The 19,958-nt window shown below is 43.9% G+C and overlaps 1 protein-coding gene across 3 annotated transcripts in view; it reads left to right on the forward strand.

Moving 5' to 3' along the window:
- LOC146860192 (sulfotransferase 1 family member D1-like) overlaps positions 1-19,958 on the forward strand; it is a 788,090-nt gene that overhangs the window by 655,097 nt on the left and 113,035 nt on the right. For all 3 annotated transcript variants that reach the window (XM_085644033.1, XM_085644032.1, XM_085644031.1), the window contains 2 exons: positions 7,744-7,838; positions 8,968-9,148. In XM_085644033.1, coding sequence (XP_085500159.1) covers positions 7,744-7,838; positions 8,968-9,148 — 276 coding nt within the window. The remainder of the gene's footprint in view (positions 1-7,743; positions 7,839-8,967; positions 9,149-19,958) is intronic.

Genomic DNA, 19,958 nt, shown 5'->3' on the forward strand with positions numbered 1-19,958 from the left:
CTGTTATACCAGAACAGTTTGCTTTATTTATTTCCCAATTTCGATGTCCAGGACGCGTTTCGGCTGTCCAAGCAGCCTTGATCACCTGACCACACGCATTGACAAACCCTCAATTTAAAGTGCAAGTGTTAATTACCTTAGTAGTAAACATGGAAAAGTTACTGTTTGTCTCGTAATTTTTAACATAGTCATATATTGCTAATGCAAAAAACAATTACCAAGAAGGTGTACTTGAAAATTCAAAAGCTTAAATGCCACTATTTGTAAAGTTCAGTTTTTTCTAAACATTTCCCCTAGTTGGTAATTAATGACAAATAATTTTTTCCTGACACATGATTACTATATATGGTGCTTACTTAACCGTGTTAGAGAATAAAGAAAGAAGACAAAAAATTATTAATCTATATACATTTCCACAATGGTCCAACACTTTGTTTAACATCTAGTTAATCAAATAAAGTGCATAAATTCAACTGTGTTAAAAGGACATAAAGTGACTGATGCTTAGGGGTGCAAATTTTGCGAATTGAGGTAAGAGACATAGACAGATAAAGTGCAGTAAACAATTGACATTAGTTATTAAAAAATGCAATAGTAAGATAATGAGCTAAAAGATGGCTTGTGACATATTTAAAATGATCAATAAAAAAGACACCAGGTAAATAAAAACCTACCCTGCCTTTAAAACCAATCATTAAAAATATATATGTTCATAAAAAACAAGCCCAAAAACCTTCAAATGGATACGTGACATTCCCAGGGAGAAACAAGCACCCTGTATCAGTATATTGTTGCCAGATACACTGTTTGGACTCATAAAAAGGTGTAAAGGTCTTCTGTTGCATTGAGACCCCCCGGCCATTTGGAATCGAATTCTAATATATACTGTGTTTCCAGGCGACGTAGGGTGGCCTCTCTATTTCCACCCATTCGCTTCTGGGGAACTGATTCAATTGCAAAGTACCTAAGACATTTGGGGTTACTTTCGTGCATTTTTTCGAAGTGTCTGGCTACAGGGTAATTTTGGTCCTTGTTAACAATAGCTCTAATATGCTGCAAGATTCGTTTGTGAACTGCCAGTTTGGTACTGCCTATGTATTTTAAGGGACAGTCGCATTGCAACACATAGACACAGAAGTCTAATTTGCACGTCAGATGTTGCTTAATTTCCCTTGGAATTTCTGAAAAAGCCGTGCAATATGTTTTTGTGTTTGTACCAAACTGGCAAGCCTTGCAGGATGAGCATTTAAAAAAACCTTTTCTTGTAGGTAGCCATGTCTGTTTTTTAAAACTTTCTTGGCTATTGTCCGTTAACATATTCCCCATGCTTCTGGACTTACGGAAGCTGATTGGAGGATTTGAGGGCATAAGGCAACCAATCACCGGATCTTCACGAATTAGATGCCAGCTCTTTCTCATAATGCTCCTCAATTCTTTTTCTTGTTTGGAATATGTTAAAATGAGACGCACAGGTTCTTTGTTAGGGTCAGAAGCCTCTCTTTTTCTGTATTCTAAAAGCTCTTCCCTGGGTTTTAATTGGGCCTTTTTCTTGGCGGCTTCCAATACCTCATAACTATACCCTCTTGCTAAAAACCTAGTCATACTTTCCCTTAATTTGTGTTCCGCATCCTCAGGATTACTACAGATACGACGGATGCGGAGCATCTCCCCATAGGGTATACTATTTATTAGATGGGGTGGGTGTGAGCTGGAGGCATGAAGAAGTGTATTGCCAGCCGTAGGTTTTCTAAAAAGGGTAGTAGTTAAAATATTGTTGGATATTAAAACCTGTACATCTAAAAATGTCACTGAGTCATCACTGATGTTAGAGGTAAAAGAAAGATTAAGATCATTGCAGTTAATATCTTTGACAAAGTTGATTACACTATCCTTTGTACCTTGCCAAATGATAAAAAGATCATCGATAAAGCGGAACCATAAAATCACATTTTGAGCAAAGAAATTTTTATATTGCTGTCTGACCACCAGCTCCTCCCACCAGCCCATGAATAAACAGGCATAGCTGGGGGAGAAGCTGGCCCCCATTGCTACTCCTCGTATTTGTTGATAAAATTGCCCATTAAACAAAAAGAAATTGTTTTCTAAGCAAAAGGATAGCATGTTCAATAACATTCTGGAGTGGTCCGCATATTCCATTTATCTTGTACTCAAGTAAAATTCCACTGCTCTTAGTCCATCCTTGTGTTTAATACAGGTGTAGAGGGAACATACGTCCAATGTGACTAACAGGTAACTTTCTTTCCATCTCAGGTTATTTATTTTTTTGAGGAAATCTCCTGTGTCCTGAATATATGAATGTAACTTTTTCATGTGATCTTGTAAAAAGTAATCAATATATCGTGATAGGTTCTCGAGAGGGCCATCACAGGCAGCAATAATCGGTCGTCCCGGAGGGTCCGTCAAGCTTTTAAGCACTTTTGGGATAAAGTAGATGTATGGTACTAGTGGATGTTCTTTTTTAATAAACTTGAATTCTTCCCAACTTAAAAGACCCAGGCTTTTCCATGCCAGTAAGTCCTTGAACAATGTCTCTTGTGCATTTTTGTATTTAAGTGGCAAACTCTTGCTGTAACATGCCACATCATCCAACTGCCTGTAGGCTTCCTTGAGATATTCTGCTGTCGGCCAAAGAACTATGTTCCCTCCTTTGTCTGAATTACGGATAACTAGGTCCGACTTCTGTAGTTTAGAGATCAACTGCGTGAATTTTCCTTGTTGATGATAGTACTTTCTTTTTCTTACTTTATTGCTGACATATGTCAATTTCTTTAGTTGAACTGCCACATGCTCACTGAAAGTGTTTAAGCCATCATGGGTGGAAATAGGGATAAATGTGGACTTAGGCTTGAAGGGTGTATATGGTTTGATTTGATTCACCAGCGGGGACAGTTCACCTGTTTCCACACTATCCCCCGCTGTTGCAAGATGGTGTATATCCGAGAATAGGGCCAGGTCAGAAACTTGGAGACCGGTGGGATTGGTTGTACTCTGCATTCCATTATCCATTTGCTTTGAGGGTTTAATCATGTGGAATTTTTTGAGTTTCAATTTTCTAATAAATAAATACACATCCGCTCTTGTTTGAGTGTATTTAAAATTAGATTCAGGGCAAAAGCTTAAGCCCAGACTTAGTAATTGATTTTCCGCTTTGGTCAGTTCAGTTTGCCCTAGATTGATAATAGTTCTGACCTCATGGGCTTTGCAATCCCTAATCTCATTTTCTAATATCTCCGGGCGCGTCCACGGCCTCGTTTCTTTGGCTCGCTGCTGTTTATTCGCCCTGCGCCTGGCCCGTCTCCTTTGGCATTTTGTGGTGCCGTTGTGTTTTGTGGTCTTGGCCTCAGTGTCTCCCTTTTCCCCTGTTTTAAAATGTCCAGCTCTTCCCCCACCGTCAGCTTAATACCCATGGTGTTCCTCACACCTTCATTGTCGGATTCACTCTCCAACGCCGAGCTATACGGTGAGGAAGGCTCTGTTTGTTCTTTTTGCTTCCCTTTTCCCACATCCTGTCTTTTGTTGGCGATCGCAACTCTCAGTGAGTCATAACGCCGTGAAAAAGTGAAAATCTGGCCGTTGGCATAATCGTCGCGATCTCGTTTAAATTTCCAGATTTTTCGCGCTTTTATTTTTTCCTCTTCTTTGTCAAGCCGGTTGTTCATTTCTTCCCTCCATTTACTTTCTTGTTGGGGGTCATTGCCTTGTTGTTTGATATACGACTCTTGGGCATCTATTTTTATTATCAATTCCGCCCCATCTATTTCCGCATATTTTACGAGGATCTGGACTAAACGCCTCGAGGATTCCAAGTTGCATTCACCCCATTCAACCATCATCTGGGGATTGGGCATTTCATAGCTTGGGGCTAACATGATGCGTAGCCCCCTTGGAATCCTGCCAACGTCCAGATATCTCTTTAGGGAGCGAGCCTCCCACCATTTCGCTGTTTCTCGCCTCTTTTGTTGTTCCAACAATTTAAATTGTTCTCTCAGCGCAGTTGGCTCATTACTATTCTCCTTCTGTACCACTGTTCGTTGAATTGCCTCCCCTTCTAAGGCATCAGAGAATATTTCATCGGCAGCAAGCTCTCGGGCTCTGCGCGCGTCAGCCGACATCTTAAATTACGGGTTTAATGCAAACTGTTGACTACACAGTGGGGGCCTTATCACGCAGGCGAGAGAAAAAAGCCTAATCTCCCGCGTCTGCTTCCCCCTAATGCGGGTATACCTCCGACTCGGAAACTTTAATATCAGTGACACACAGTTCCTCTTACCGGCGTGCGGAAGCGAGCTTCTTGCGATGCAACCTCCGTTGGGTTCCCGTTCCACCGGGCAGCCACACAGTCATACGAGGGAGCACCTTTTCTCGCCTCACATCACAGCCGGATCGTGTCGTCTTGATTCCTTGATTCCTTGGTTGGTTTGTTTCCGAGGGGCTGAGCCTGTCTCCTTTTCCGGACTACACGTAGTGCCCCAGGGGTCCCCGCCGTCACTCACCACGAGCCCGTGGCGGTATCCGCTCGGCGACCTCGTAGGCAGTCAGCTGGTTATGGCAAAGCCTCTATCCAGGAGGGGGTCTGTGAACCGGCAACAGCCATTCACCGGTTAAAACTTGAAGCAACTCGCAATTCTTTTTCCTGAAGGAAAATTACGGGCACAGACCACTGTTATACCAGAACAGTTTGCTGTATTTATTTCCCAATTTCGATGTCCAGGACGCGTTTCGGCCGTCCAAGCAGCCTTGATCACCTGACCACATGCATTGACAAACCCTCAATTTAAAGTGCTAGTGCTAATTACCTTAGTAGTAAACATGGAAAAGTTACTGTTTGTCTCATCATTTTTAACGTAGTCATATATTGCTAATGCAAAAAACAATTACCAAGAAGGTGTACTTGAAAATTCAAAAGCTATACATATATATATATATATTCACTGAAAAAACCATAGGTTTCACACACGTTATAGTTAGGAATTAGCATTTAAAAAACCTTGCAAATTCAGTGAAAAAACCATAGGTTTCACACATGTTATAGTTAGCTGGACATTTTACTGATAAAAAACCATTGAAATTCCCCCGTTATAGTTAGTGCAGGCAACTATAACTCACGCGACCGCAATCCTCTGCTGATGCTAATACTGTATTTAGACACTTATTTGCCCATGTCTTCTTCCATTAAATTTTAGCTATACATATATTACAAATATTTTTTTTTCATAAAGACACATATGTCATCAGCAGAGGATTGCGGTCGCGTGAGTTATAGTTGCCTGCACTAACTATAACGGGGGAATTTCAATGGTTTTTTATCAGTAAAATGTCCAGCTAACTATAACATGTGTGAAACCTATGGTTTTTTCACTGAATTTGCAAGGTTTTTTAAATGCTAATTCCTAACTATAACGTGTGTGAAACCTATGGTTTTTTCAGTGAATTTGTACGTTTTTTTAAATGCTAAGTTACTTTACGCCATTTGTGGCGTGCGTGCCCACTTAACGCAGTTCGTTCCGTGCGCGCACGGTGCGCTTTGCGCACCGTGCGCGCACAGTGAGCACGCGGTGCGCTTCGCGCACCGCGCGCCCACTTTACGCAGTTAGTGCCGTGCACGCACGGTGGGCACGCGGTGCGCTACGCGCACCGCGTGCCCACATTACGCTACATGGGCCATGTACGCACGATGCGCTTCGCGCACCGTCCGCACATGGAGGACATATTATGCGCTTCGTTGTGAAAGGTAATTTTTTATATTTTCTTTTATATTTATATGCCATGCACAAATGGGGCCCTCCGGCCACCATTTGCACACGGGGTGGAGAGAGTATGGATATTTATTTTTTTTAAAGAAATTTTTACCGTACGCGTACGGTAGGCGTAATCGGCGAAATTTAAAAAAAAAAAAAATTGCCTTTTTGGCCTTGGGGGATCTTTGAGGACTCCTTCATCATGGCTAGGTGCTTAGGAGCTGTCTAAACAGCCCCTTTACATGTTTTTGGCCTTTGTTTTGCAACCCCCCCTCAGAGTGCGAGAGAGAAAATGGCGGCCGCCGCTTCCTGGTTTCGACCGATTCGAATGTTTACTAAGATCTAACAGCCAATCAGATTCGCGCTCGCGCACGGCACCGTACGCGTACGGTAAGCTTACCGTAAGCGCACGGTAAGCGCACCGTAAGCTGCCACAGATATATATATTGATTTAAATGCTATTTTCTCAGGAACTACTGAACAGATTTACACAAGACCTACAAAAGGCACTTCCTTGACCAGAGGACTACCTCTCTGCCAAATTTCAAGTAACTCTGTTCAGCCGTTCGGGCTGTAGCTGTATCTAAAGGTCCTATGGAAAAATGCATGGGAAAAACGCGTTTTGGGACCCCCCTTTTTTCTCAGCCCCCGCTTGACGAATCCCCCCGAGACTTTCAGGGTAGGAGCGGAGCGTAGCGCCCCACCTATTTTGAAAATTTCGCGAGGATTCGTCGACCGGCGCCAAAGTTATTCCAAATAGAATGTTGCGGTTTTCCTATGGAAACAGGGTCCTAACTATAACTACCTACTGGCGACCGCCAGTAGGTAATATATATATATATATATATATATATATATATATATATATATATAATATATATATATATATATACCTACGCCTAAGGACCACATTAAGAATTTAGGCTTCTGGCTAGAAAAGGACCTCTCAATGACGACGCCAGCTAAGAAAGTCGTTGGTACATGTTTTGGACTACATAGAAGTCTTCAGAAAATCTTGGATCGTACCCCAACACAGTTTAGGTAGTCCACTCCCTGGTCACATCACGCCTGGATTATGGAAACTCGCTATTTCTGGGTGCGCCAAAATATGTGACCAATAGACTCCAGGTGGTCCAGAATGTGACAGCCAGACTACTGTTCAAGGGCCCAGCTCGGGAACCCACCAAAAAGCACCTTAAAGGGCTATATTGGCTCCTGGTGGAGGCCAGAATCAACTTTAAGGAATTGATTATAATGCATAGAGCTCTACACAGTAAGGGCCCCAGGAAAATCAAGAAATCTGGAATCCCTATATGTCCCAAATAGAAACCTGCGATCGAGCATAGAAAGACTTCTTAAACCAACATCCATCAAGAAAGTGAGGTGGGGGGGATCCTTCCCTCATCTTGCTCCCAAACTCTGGAATTTCCTACCTAGGGACTGTCGGACCCTGGACAAGGAACTAGAATTCCGGAAATCAATAAAAACCTGGCTGTTTTTGCATTTCTAATTCTCCTCTAGACTCGGTCTGCAAACCTCTCTTAGCGCTGGGAAGCCCCAGGGCAGCTACACGCTCTACAAGTCTAAATAACAATAGTAATAATAATAACAATAGTTTATTGGTGTCAGGGTAAAAAGTTGTTACGAATGAAAAAGTGTTTAATTTGTGTATTTGGCTTATGCTGACGTATTGATTGCTGAAGTGCATTTTTCTTTTTGCGTTGCTGTCATTTTCCTTTCGACAATCATTTTTTGCATCAACCATGACTTTTACACGTGCTCAACTGTGCTCAAATTGTTGAATGATTCATAATTATATTTGTGCCAGACTCGTTATAACCAGGTGCTAAGAGAGGGAGGAAGCTGGAGCTGGGGACACGTGGGAATGTGATGGGGGAGTTTAATTCAATTCACTGACACACACCTTCCATTTTACTCACGTGCCTTAATAATGTATTGTTGACCCTGTTAATCTGCTTCGCAGTCGCCTTCGGATCCTGGTACGAGCATGTGAAGGGCTGGTGGTCAAAAAGGAACGAGCTCCGTGTTCTCTACCTCTTCTACGAGGACATGAAAGAGGTAGGTGTGAAGTGATCGAGCTTGGACTAGCTCACTTTGATGCAATCATGGCTAGGGAACCCTATCTTGAAAGGAATTTACTCAGACTGTATTTTAAGATTCCCATTATACTCATCCTAAATTAGATCACTTTATTTAGAGTAAATCCACTTGTAGGATCGAATAAATCGGGGTATGTTACTTGGAAGTGCGGGTTTGTCATAAAGTGCACATGATGGGCACAGACAAAGTGCAGTGTAATAGTGATTCTGGCACCTTATCAGATTAAGCAAGCCGTGCTGCTCTGGGTCTAAATATACTTTAATTCTCATAGCTGTTTTCTTCAATTGATATTTACGTAACAATTTCAGAATAAACAGTGGAAATTACACCAATTTATTCTTTTGATAAATGTAGTCAATACCGAAACATTTCTATTGATATGCATTCCCAATAATTCTGAAACTATCACATGCTAATAGAGGTGGGATCATTGTCACTGAGGTTCCCTCTTATGCATTACACTTTATTGTCGTAAGACCATAATTCAAGTGAGACAGACACAGTAGATTCAGGTTAACTCGTTAACTAGCATTTAAGCACATCCAGGAAATAAACAGAGAGGATAAGCAGAACATAGTCTAGTGATGATGGCATAGTAGAACAGAAGGGCATGTGATAATACTTATGAGAGGCGATGAAAACTCTAGAGGCAGTTCAGTTAGGTCATGAAAAAAACTGTGCTAAGTGTTTGGATGGTGGGTGAGGGAAATAAAAGCAATAACAAATACATTGAAATGAGGTTTGGAATTGACCACAAACTCATTATGAAGAAGCAAATTTGGATCGGGTCCCAAATTTCATATTTTGGTGTTTCTGCAGGAAGGCAATTTGCAGACTGGTCCTGACAGTTATTATCTGTCGACAATGCATATATTAGTGACTAAATATTAAAACTGTGAAGGGCATTGATGCAAATAGAGCCTCAGTGTGAGTTGTAATGGCTACATCATGGCATGTGCATCCCGCTTGAAAAATATCCTCCTAAACTCATTCTTCTGTAGGCATCCTGATAGTTGAGCATCACCTTGTTTTGCTTTGTCCCATCTATGTAATTTTACTCATTTACATCTGAAACTCATCTTCTCAGGACCTAGAGAGTGAAATCCGAAAGTTGCTGACGTTCCTGGAGAAGGACATTGATGAGGAGGTTCTGAAGAAGATTGTCCATCATGCCTCATTCCAAGTAATGAGAGACAATCCAATGACCAACTATAAGACACTATCAAAGGACATCTTGGATCAAAATATTTCACCCTTCATGCGAAAAGGTATGGAACTGTTATAGCCACTGTAATGTATGCATTGAATTGTGCATGTAATAGAGTGGTGGGAAATGACGCTGTAGTTGTCCCCTAGTCCAACATAAGCTGGCTTGCCATACAGAGGGTTCCCTCCTGCTCTTGAAAATACTTTTCACTGAAAGTGCGCCAGACAGCTGGTAACACTCTGAACGTAGTTTACTAAAGGCATGGCCTTTGGCATTTGTAAGGTTTTAATATATTGTAGTTTGGAATGTTTTTTATAGAGAACCACACTGTTCCTTGATCAAGGTTTTTCATTGAATTTCGTGAAAGATGAACTTTGACCCTTGCCTGCAAGACCCACAGGTAATGGGCTATGGCTAGGCCTTTTGGTTATTCTGCTATTGCTGACAGTATCTCTACATCTTGTATTTTATTTAAAGAAGCTGTTTTTGGTCTGCAGAGTGGGAAAACGTAGAACCAATTATTTTCAAGTGCAATAGTGTCAAACATGTTTATATCTGTCCATACAAGTATACACAAAAAAAGGGGGGGGGGTTAGAGGATATCCAGGCTGGGGCCACCCTCCAAGGCCTAATGTACAAAAACAAAACGAAGGACCCAGCTACTTGCCACGTGGAATAGATGGCTGGTGGGTGATGCTACCTTTATTCTGACCCCCAGACGGTATGGTTAAAAAACAGGGGAACAAACAGGTATTTTTAAACACCCATCTTCCTTTACCTCACTCCTCCCGAGCAGATTCACCTGCCTCACATAGTCACCACACTCACTGCTCCCGCTTAATTTATGTGGTAGCAGCACGCCCCGTTCCACAGCGGAACGGGAAGGACCCTTTAATGAAGCATGCCACCAAGGGGTAACCCTGGTGGGTGAGGCTTTTACAAAACACGTTATGTTTTTCCCCTAAGTAAAGGAACAAGGAAACCATCTACTCCACATAGCAAGTGGCTGGGTCCTTTGTTTTGTTTTTGTACATCTGTCCATAAACATCGAGACCAGACATCAACATTTATGTAAAGAGGAGGGGGTTTTGAATTATCTGAATTATCTTTTATTTGGCTCAGGGGCTACGCCTCCTTTGTTTTCTGGCCCACAAAAGAAACAAGCATTGGAATAGCCAATAGTTCTCCACTTTGGGACCTAATAAGTGTTTAGCCAGAGCTAGGCTGACTCTAGGCTAGACCTAAAAAGCCAGTTCATTAGTGAGACCATGTATGGCGCAGCCAAACAAGACCACACATAGGAGTCAGCAGAAAACCTGCCACAGGGTGAGTTTTAAGGGAAAAGACACGGGAGAAATTCTCTTAACCTACAAAGGACAGAGTGAGCGTGTTTATTTTATAATAATAAAAGATTTTGTTCTATGTCGCAGTTTCATCTAACGGTAAGCGGAAGAACCAGTTTTACAACATGCCTGTTTAATTTATCAAACACAGCATTCCTAATGCTCATGGCCAGAGCTTTAAGTGGGCCGGGTCCTGCAGGTGCTCGGCACCGGCAGTTTTTGAAAGTAGGTGCTGAAACGGGTCGCTATCGGGCTCTTCATTTTTGCCCTCACCCTCAAGGCAAATAAAAATAAATAACTTACCTGCAGTAGTACCACCCTTCAATGCATTTTATGTAACTTCAAAGAGACACTTTTTTCAATTTTATATAGCACAAACTCAGCCGAAGATATTGGTATGCTTTACATAAGCACCAGTTACAACACACAATGATATATTCATTTTTTAAATCATGGGCTGTTGAGCCGATGTCAGGCTTGAACCTGCTCTCTCAGCTCCAAGGTCAGCAGCTTTAGCCTTACACCATAACGTTGCCCACAAGAAGAAAGCATTTTCAATATTATATACAATGAAGCCATAGTTTTTGTTAATTTCTGCTATGAAACTTACAACCATTGACAAAGCCAATTGTCCTGGCTTGTTGTAGGTGTTATAATGTATGGACAAAAGCATTAAAATGCCAGGGTGGCACACTATGTTAAGTACAGATTCTTACCTTAAGTGTTTAAAGCTACACCTTTAATTACATCCGCCACGCCCCTATGAGAGCCCCCAAGTTTTTTCATCCCACTTAAAGCCCTGCTCCTGGCTTATTGGAAACCCGTCAGCAAATGGCTGCAGTGTAATATTTCTGTTTCATATAAGCCACTGAACCAAGAGAGCCTGGGCATACCCAAGGTAAAGAATACAAAGCACACCCGAGCTCTCTCACATGCACACTGCACAGCAACAAACACATGAGCAGTGCCGCATTCACCAGGACAGAACCAGCCTCTATTAGGACTTAACACACTCCACCAACTCTTGACGAGTTGGTCATTCTCCTACTACTACCAAACATCAGTCTAACTGAGCACACAGGTTTTCTTGTTATCGGTCCTACAGTTAGAGTGCCATGATGTTGCACTAGTGCCAATGGCGCACTATACAAGTGCCTGATAGCATAAAGTGTGATTGTACTGGTTCTCTCAGTTAAAAAGAAAATGAAATTGAGGCCAAACGTTGCATTTATCAATCGCTAAAAAGTGACTAAAATGTCAACTTTTTCACAGATAGTTCCGAAAAGAAAGGGTAGGGGTGAAATATTAATTACTGTAGCCATTAGCAGATTTATATAGCGCAAGCTCAACCCGAAGGTATTGGAGCGCTTTACATGAGCACCAGTTACGTCACACCAAGACACATTATTATTTTTGGGTAGGCACAGGGAGATTAGGTGATTTGCCCAGAATCACATGATGTTAAGTCGACCCCGCGGCTCGAACCTTGGTTTCCTAGCTCCAAGGTTGGCAGTCTATCACCACCCCCTTTTGTACCGCTTTGTTCGCCATAAGTTGGCAGGGTATGCTCAGACGTGAGTCCCTTGCTCACTTTGCCACTGGATTCAAGCAAGCCTGGCTGAAGACGGCTGAAATGCCAGAAACCGGTCCTAGGAAGCTTGTTTCTGGTCCAGGGAAGGCATGGCTTGGCAGTTCGGGCTGGACTGTTCCCATAAGGCACAGGGTCAGACTGATTTGCATATGGCCATGTCTGAACTGGGGCTGGCAGAGTGGGCGAAAGAACGGTGATGGATCAAAACCAGATCTGTTGACTGGGTGTGAGTGTTTGATTGGTTCTGATGCTCCGTCCATCACCACCCCCTTTTGTACCGCTTTGTTCGCCATAAGTTGGGTATGCTCAGACGTGAGTCCCTTGCTCACTTTGCCACTGGATTCAAGCAAGCCTGGCTGAAGACAGCTGAAATGCCAGAAACCATTCCTAGGAAGCTTGTTTCCGGTCCAGGGAAGGCATGGCTTGGCAGTTCGGGCTGGACTGTTCCCATAAGGCACAGGGTCAGACTGATTTGAATATGGCCATGTCTGAACTGGGGTGGCAGAGTGGGCTAAAGAACGGTGATGGATCAAACCCAGATCTGTTGACTGGGTGTGAGTGTTTGATTGGTTCTGATGCTCCGTCCATCACCACCCCCTTTTGTACAGTCTAGCCATGAGACCACATCCTGTCCCCTTCAACCTGATAGCACTGAATCATGAACGTGCCATTAGTAAATTTATACCAATAGCATTCCTGGTGGGGCCAGACGTCATTTCACAAGCTGGTGTCAAACTGTAGAAGGGTAATGTTGCACTGCATGTACGCTACCTCAGCCAGCCAGCCAAGCAGCAACAGAGGAACATTAGAGTTTAAAGAGCCCACGTTATACAAACCAAAGTGCCATCTGTAACATCCTTATGTGTGAATACAAGTGACGGCTTCACAAACCATAATGTACCAACACTGGGGGAAGTCGAGGCCTGCACAACAGAACAGTAAGTCTCTTCAAAAAAAGCTTGCACTCACACGTATGTGCATAGTTACCCCGTAGATGGAAGATGTCACAGCATACTTAGTTATGAATTCGTGCTGCACTACACATATCTGTACACACATTTCTTCTCTTTTCTTGAGTAGAGTAAGCAGATGTGCGATAGGGGACAGAGAACCACAGGGGGTAAGAGAGGGCAACACAGAAACACAGCATCATGGAGCGTGGATTCACAGAGAAGCCCATGGTGCAAGAGAACAACGGGAGCTGGGGCGCATGTGCAGAGAAGTGCGTTTGCCTAATATTATTTATCTGTAACCTAGTGGGACTCCGATGAGCGGCCCAAATGGGAATGCTGAGGTGAAATTATATAGCCACCAGTGAAAGGATCCCGGTAGAAGGGCCAGTCGCCAGGACGTTAACGTTAACGTTAACAAAACAGCCACAATGTAGGACAAATGCACACTATCCACCAATGATAGATATGTAACTTTTATAGGCAGACTAAGCAACCAATAAAAATGTGGTGGGCGTTTTCAGAATCCCTGAGGGATTACAGCAAGCCTCTCATAGCAGCTCATGCGCACTGACTCTAGGCTCGACCTACAAATGGGAAGCTCCTTCTGTCCAGAAACGGTCTCTGTCTGAGGTAGGGTGACCAACCGTCCGTAAATTTCACGGACCGTCCGTAATTTCGGCCGTCTGTCCGTTGTCCGTGAAGGATTCGTTAACGGACGCCATTTGTCCATAATTTTAACCGGGCACCGATCGCACCATCTGAAAGCCGGCACAGCTTCCACCCACCTCCCTTCTTGACTCCGATGCTGTTGAGGTCGGGTGTAACAGACTCCGATGCAGTACCAAAGCTCAGATACCCAGCAGCATTGGAAAGGCACAGCGGGATGGTAACCCTCACACCTTCAGCACTTGATAAGCTGTTAAGAGGTGCCTGAAGGTGACTGAGAGGGAGGGGCTGCAGCTTCAGGCGCAGGGGCATCTATTTAGATGCAAACAGCCCTGAATGCGTCATGTCTCTGCAATTTAGAGGGGCCTCACACATTCCCTTTCTGCCCAGGGCCCCAAAAATCGTAGAACCGGCCCTGATTACACCGAGGCAGCACTTGGTTCTCTTCACAGAGCTCAATTACTGTTACTAAATTGTAAGCAAACCTCGGTTCTTCAAACATGCAGTCTATAATGTAATAAAATAAAGAAATGGCACAATCGCACCCACACTGATTAACAAAGTATGGATAACAATCAGTTAAATCAGTTCTCTTAGAGTATCTCCTTTAAGTATTGTACATCACAGTGGGGGATGGAAAAACTAACATTTTAGAAAGAGAGCCTGTCATCTCGTTGTCTTGTCCAGGAGGGGGTGAGGAGCCCTACCCCACCCTGGAAGAGACCAAGATGATACTAGAATACTGCATGCACAACCCTGTGCCCACCCTGGTGGATCCTGTTCCCCCTCCTGTGATGGCTCCTGCCCCTCCCCCCCAGTGATGGCTCCTGTCCCCCCATGTGGTGGCTCCTGTCCCCCCCCCGCCTGTGATGGCTCCTGTCCCCCTCCTGTGGTGGATCCTGTCTCCGCCCTGGGTGGTTTCTGTCCCAGTCCTGGAATGGCTCCTGCAGCGAGGGTGAAGTTCTTGATGGGCCTCTTCTCAAAAAGGCTCAGCTCAAAATTAATATGAAAAGGTGAGCAAGTGAGTAAGTGAAGGGATGGGTGGATGGCTGGATGAATCAGTGAAAGGGTGAATGGATGAATGAAAGATTGAATAGATGGATAATGAGAGAGGATGGATGGATTGATGAGTGAGTGGAAGGATGGATGAGAGAAAAGGTAAAGCTGGATGTATGGGTCGAAGGGTAGCTGGATGGGTAAAAGGGTGGATGGATGAGTGAAAGGATGGATGAGTGAAAAGGTGGATAATGAGTGAGTGGGTGGATGGATGAGTGAAATGATGGATGGATTAATGAATTGATAAGTGCAAGGGTGAATGGATGGACGGATGAGTGACAGGGTGGATGTAAGGATGGATGAGTGAGTGAAAGGGAGGGTAGGTGGACAAAAGGATGAAGGGTTGAAAGGATAAATGGATGAGAGAAAGGATGGATGAGTGATAGGGTCAATGGATGGATTCATGAGTGGATGAGTAGATGGATGGGTGGATGGATGGAAGGAAGGATGGCTAAGTGAAAGGGTCAATGAAGAGAAAAAGGGAGGATGGATGGATGACTGAAAGGGTGGATGGGTGGAAGGATGAGTGACTGGGTGGATGGATGAGTAAGTGAAAGGATGGCTTAATGGGTGAAAGGGTAAATGGCTGGATGGATGAGTGAATGGATGGATGGGTAGAAGAGTGGATGGATGAGTGTACAGATGGATAGGGTGAAAGGGTGGGTGCATGGATGGATAATGGATGGATGATTGAAAAGATGGATGAAGGGATAGATGAGTGAAATGATAGATGGAAGGATACATGATGGATAGGTTTGCAAATGGTTGAATATGTTTGGATATGGCTGGACTTACTTATATACTATTGCGCGACCTCCTCTGACGTGTCTGTAAAACTTACCTATTGTCCTGAAGTTTTGTCCTGAATTTTGACCTCCTGACCTGAATTTGTGTACTGAATTTTGACCCTTTGTCCTAAATTTTTACACTCACTGTCCTGAATTTGCACCAATGCCAGTTGGTCACCCTAGTCTGAGGGCTGGCACAGGCGCACAAAGATGCCTGCATCAGCTATCAGAGAGATACCACCAGGGCTGGAGAAATTCCATCCCTGGGCTTGGGGCCCAGGCACACCTCAGTGCCTCCCCTAGATGTGAGATACTGCGGCGTCTCATTTAAAGGAAGCCAAAGGCGCTGCAGGCTTAGGCCCTGCAATGCCCCACCCAACATGTCAATCAGCCTGTCACCCCTAACCTTCCCAAATTATACGAGTTGGAAAAGGGTGGGGTGAACAAGCAGAGGCTGAAATTCTGGTACCTATGACTGCGCAGGTGCGAGGTTTCACTGTCCCCCAGTGCCGGAAGCAGAAAAAAGCAGTTGTGCAAATGAGATCAGCGCTGGAAATAAGGTAAGCAATAGAAAACTTGTTAGCTGTAGTCTGCAATATGGGTGAGAGTGTTTGTCTCTGTACGAGTGTGTCTGTGAGACAGAGCGTCTGTATGTGTCATCATGTCTGTTCATGTGAGTGACAGTGAGGGTCTTCGAAGGAGAAAGTCAGAGAGCGTGAGAATGAATAAGTTATAGAGTAAGTATGACCAAAAAATCAAAGCCATTTACTGGGGGAGAGGGGTGGGAGACTTACTTAATTAAACCTGACAGCGGGTGAGTGCCAGATCTGCGAGGCAGCAGCAGGTGAGAGGGACAGGCAGCAATGCCTTCTGAATTCACATGCCAGCTCCACGATAACTCCTTCTCTGCCCTGGGATGATAGATCAGAGGATAACTCAGTGGACTAATGCCAGTGATGAATGGTGTACCAATTGCAGGAAACAAACTCATCATCCTTCTGAAGTTGGTGAAATGAGGACCACTGCTTTACCAAACTGATTGTGGCTGCAAGAACTCTACTAAAAGCAGTAAAGCATTATGTATTGAAGCAAAATCCAGTTTAAACACAGAGTTGGGGTAAATACTTTGACCTCAGAGGCCTCCTATTGTGAAGCTTCATGTGGGTGTTTTTAAAGCCCTCTAATATTACAGCACTGCTTGCTGTAATCATCGTTCTGCAGGAGTGGGTGTATATAGTGAGGGTCCCACAGAATTCTGACTCCCAAAGGTTGCCCATTGAGGCCCTGTCTACCTTTGACCATTACCCTCTCATCTTTGCTAACACTTGTGCACCCATTATGGTTCCCACCAACTGTTAGGCTCATCTCTCAGTGGGTTCAAATAACCTCACCATTCTCAGTTGTGGCGGGGGTGGATCTCTTCACTTTAGCACCCTCACAGTCTGTGACTAGTTGCTACTTCCAAAACATTAGACCAGGCCTCGTAGTGTCGAGTCTACGCTAACATAATTCACACGTTTAGCACTGTAGGGACTATCAGCGTTAATTGATACTACCTTAGGTTACATTAGGTAAGGTTGCATTAAATGCGCTTTGTAGAAGCTGTATAGAGTCGTCTATGACTACATATGGAAGTGAGTAAATCCACGTACGAAGTATCCAGGTCACTGGTGTGTGTATCATTTTTAGAAGGGGTGAGTGGATCATGGAGTCATGTCCCCTGTTTGCACTTGTTGACCATGTCCCTGGGGTGAATTTCATTGTTGGAACCGTTGAGTACAGAGTAAGATTGAATAAGTGAGAATGAGTGGGGCAAAGTAGAGCTGATGGAGAATGAGGGAGACTGAGAAAGAGTGAGGCTGACTCAGTCAGAGTCAGAACGAAACTGAGTGAGTCAGAGTGATATTGAGTGAGTCAAACTGATATTGAATGAGTCTGAGGTAGTGAATAAGTTAGATTGAGTATGAGTGAGTGATACTGAAGGATTTGGAATGAAGGGGACCTAGAGGTTTATTTACACAAAGCCCTTGCCTCAAGAGCATCACTTTTTTTGCGCTCATGTGGCACAAGCCTCTCTATCACATCTACGGGGCAACGCAAAGCCATCCTGTGGGACTTTGCATGGCCTCATAGTATGGAGTAAGAAAAGGCTTCGCAAAGTAAAGTGTTGCCTCACTCAGCATCAGGAGGGTGTTTCATGGGTGCTGCGGTGGGTGTTCCCACAGAACACCCATGGATTATGATGCTGCCCTAGATTTACAAAATCACCTAAACCTGGGGCAGCCCTAAAACCTTACACCTCCCCAGAGCAGGCGTAACAAGGAGAAATGTTCGAATTTCTCCTAGTTTTTTTTTCTCTTTCCATTTGTTTTGAATAGAATGAGGAAAATGCCTCTCGGGATTGTTTTTATACAGGTAGGAATCCCTCCTGCACAAAAACAATCCTTCCTTCAACGAAGGCACCCTTGCTCCATGGTGCAAGGGTGCCTCTGTTGGCTCTAGGCAGCAAATTATGCACCAGCGCAGGGGGGAAGGACAGGAATGCACCGTTTTTCATAAATATGGTGCATTCCTGCCCTTTCTACATTGGCGTAGGGCAGTGCAGCGAGAAGATTTGCAGCGCAACCCTACGCCAATTCCTTCCAAATGAGGCCCCAAGTGTATCAGAATGGGACTGAGTGAGTCAGAGTGAGTGGGACTGAGTCAGAATCAGTGAGGCTAAGTGAGGAAGAGTGAAACTGAGTGGATCAGAGTGAGACAGAGTGAGCCAGTGATGCAGAATCAGTCAGTGTAAGTAAAAGTGCAAATCAGGGTGAGTTAATCTAATTCATTAAGAATGAGAAAAGAGAAAGATCGAGTGCAAAGAAGTGAGAGTGAACCTCACCCCACCCCCCAACCAAACCAACCAAAATGCTGAGCAATTGTGAGGCCTGGTTACTGCAATTCGAGCCAAGCATTATGCCCCACAACTTTTTAAGGTCACCAGTAACCACTGCTCCGAAGTATGTTCCAGTTTTACTTCGCAATGGATTGTACTAACAATAATCTAACACAGCTCAGCAATTTTCCCTTGTAAATGTTCCTACAGTAAAAAATGACTGCTTTTGTTGGCCAATTAGATGGTCAGTTCAGATTAAATTTTTAGTATTTATAATAATTTTGAGGAACCAACAGTGACTGAATATATTAGAGGATCATGATATATAGCAATCCTTAACTTTAGGACACTATTTGATGTTAGTCTGTCAAGCAAGTATGTGGTATTGTTGCCACGTGCTTTGTAGCTGGTACTGGAATCAGCATGACTCTGCGACCAGTTGCTCTTGAATATGGCTGCAGTCCATGACTGTAAGTATTGCAGACAGTAATGATAAACAATGTAGTTCTCAAATACATTTAAACTCATAACCAAATGCACGTTATTCAAATGGGCAGGCACATGGGATCCCATGTAAAACAGGTTTAGTGGTTGCAAACGGAGAATCGGGCCATTTACAACTGCTGCAGACTCTTTTTGAAATGAATCCCTTTTTTCTTTAAGAAAAACAGGCTGCATTCCAAAAGTTGCTTTACTTAAAAGCAAACATAGTCATGGCCTCCATCCCTGTGCTTTAATTGATTCCCATTAGCTCATAAATTGTGACCTACGTTGTGAACATTGATTAGGTAGGTCAATTGCAAACCCATTAGGATTCACTAAATGTGTCTGAGACACATTGGTACATCGCATTTTGCGACTTCCTAATTGTGAGCCGCAAAAAATAGCAAATAGAACACACAACATCTGTCAGTTGTATATGTGGCCCTTAGATCGGCAACCACATAAACAATTGAATCATAACACAACATAATGCTGGTAACAAAGTATTGAGGATTATACAGGTAATGTATTATATGCATGCTGTTGTCCAACAAATTAACCCACACTTAAAGTAGGGCAAAGGAACAGTTTTCTTACCCTCGCTTTACATGATCTTACACTGTACCCAAGGCCCATTTGGCATTTGCAATGTCCTTTTGGCATGGGGACTGGCACAGGGTACAAGGATAGGTCAAGCCTTGCACTCTGTGGATACTGGACATGACCTTTGGCCATGCCCTTCTGACTGTTCCCTGGACTCTATGGCCTTCTTTGACCATGCCAAATGGCCTCTTAATCTCTCTGCCACCAAAGCTTGTGATGCATAGCTTTTGGCTGAACTGGCTCTGGGTGACATGCATGTCTTTTGGCACTGCACTCTTCCTGATCCCTCTCACCCTAGCCCACAGCCTTTATCTGCAGGATCTGGATGCAAGTTGTGTCACTGGGCCTCACCCTGCTCTGAGTACCACTAATTTCAGTGCTCAGTTGTAATGGTGGGCGTAGTGCTCCGCTCCGCCCGCGGAGTGTACGTAGTGCTGCCTGCTTCGCGGTTCACGAAGTAGGCGTAGCAGGCAGCGCTACGCACACGCCACAGCGGAGCAGAGCTGCCCG

The sequence above is a fragment of the Triturus cristatus genome, chromosome 3_1, assembly GCF_964204655.1.
Source record: "Triturus cristatus chromosome 3_1, aTriCri1.1, whole genome shotgun sequence".
NCBI lineage: Eukaryota > Metazoa > Chordata > Amphibia > Caudata > Salamandridae > Triturus > Triturus cristatus.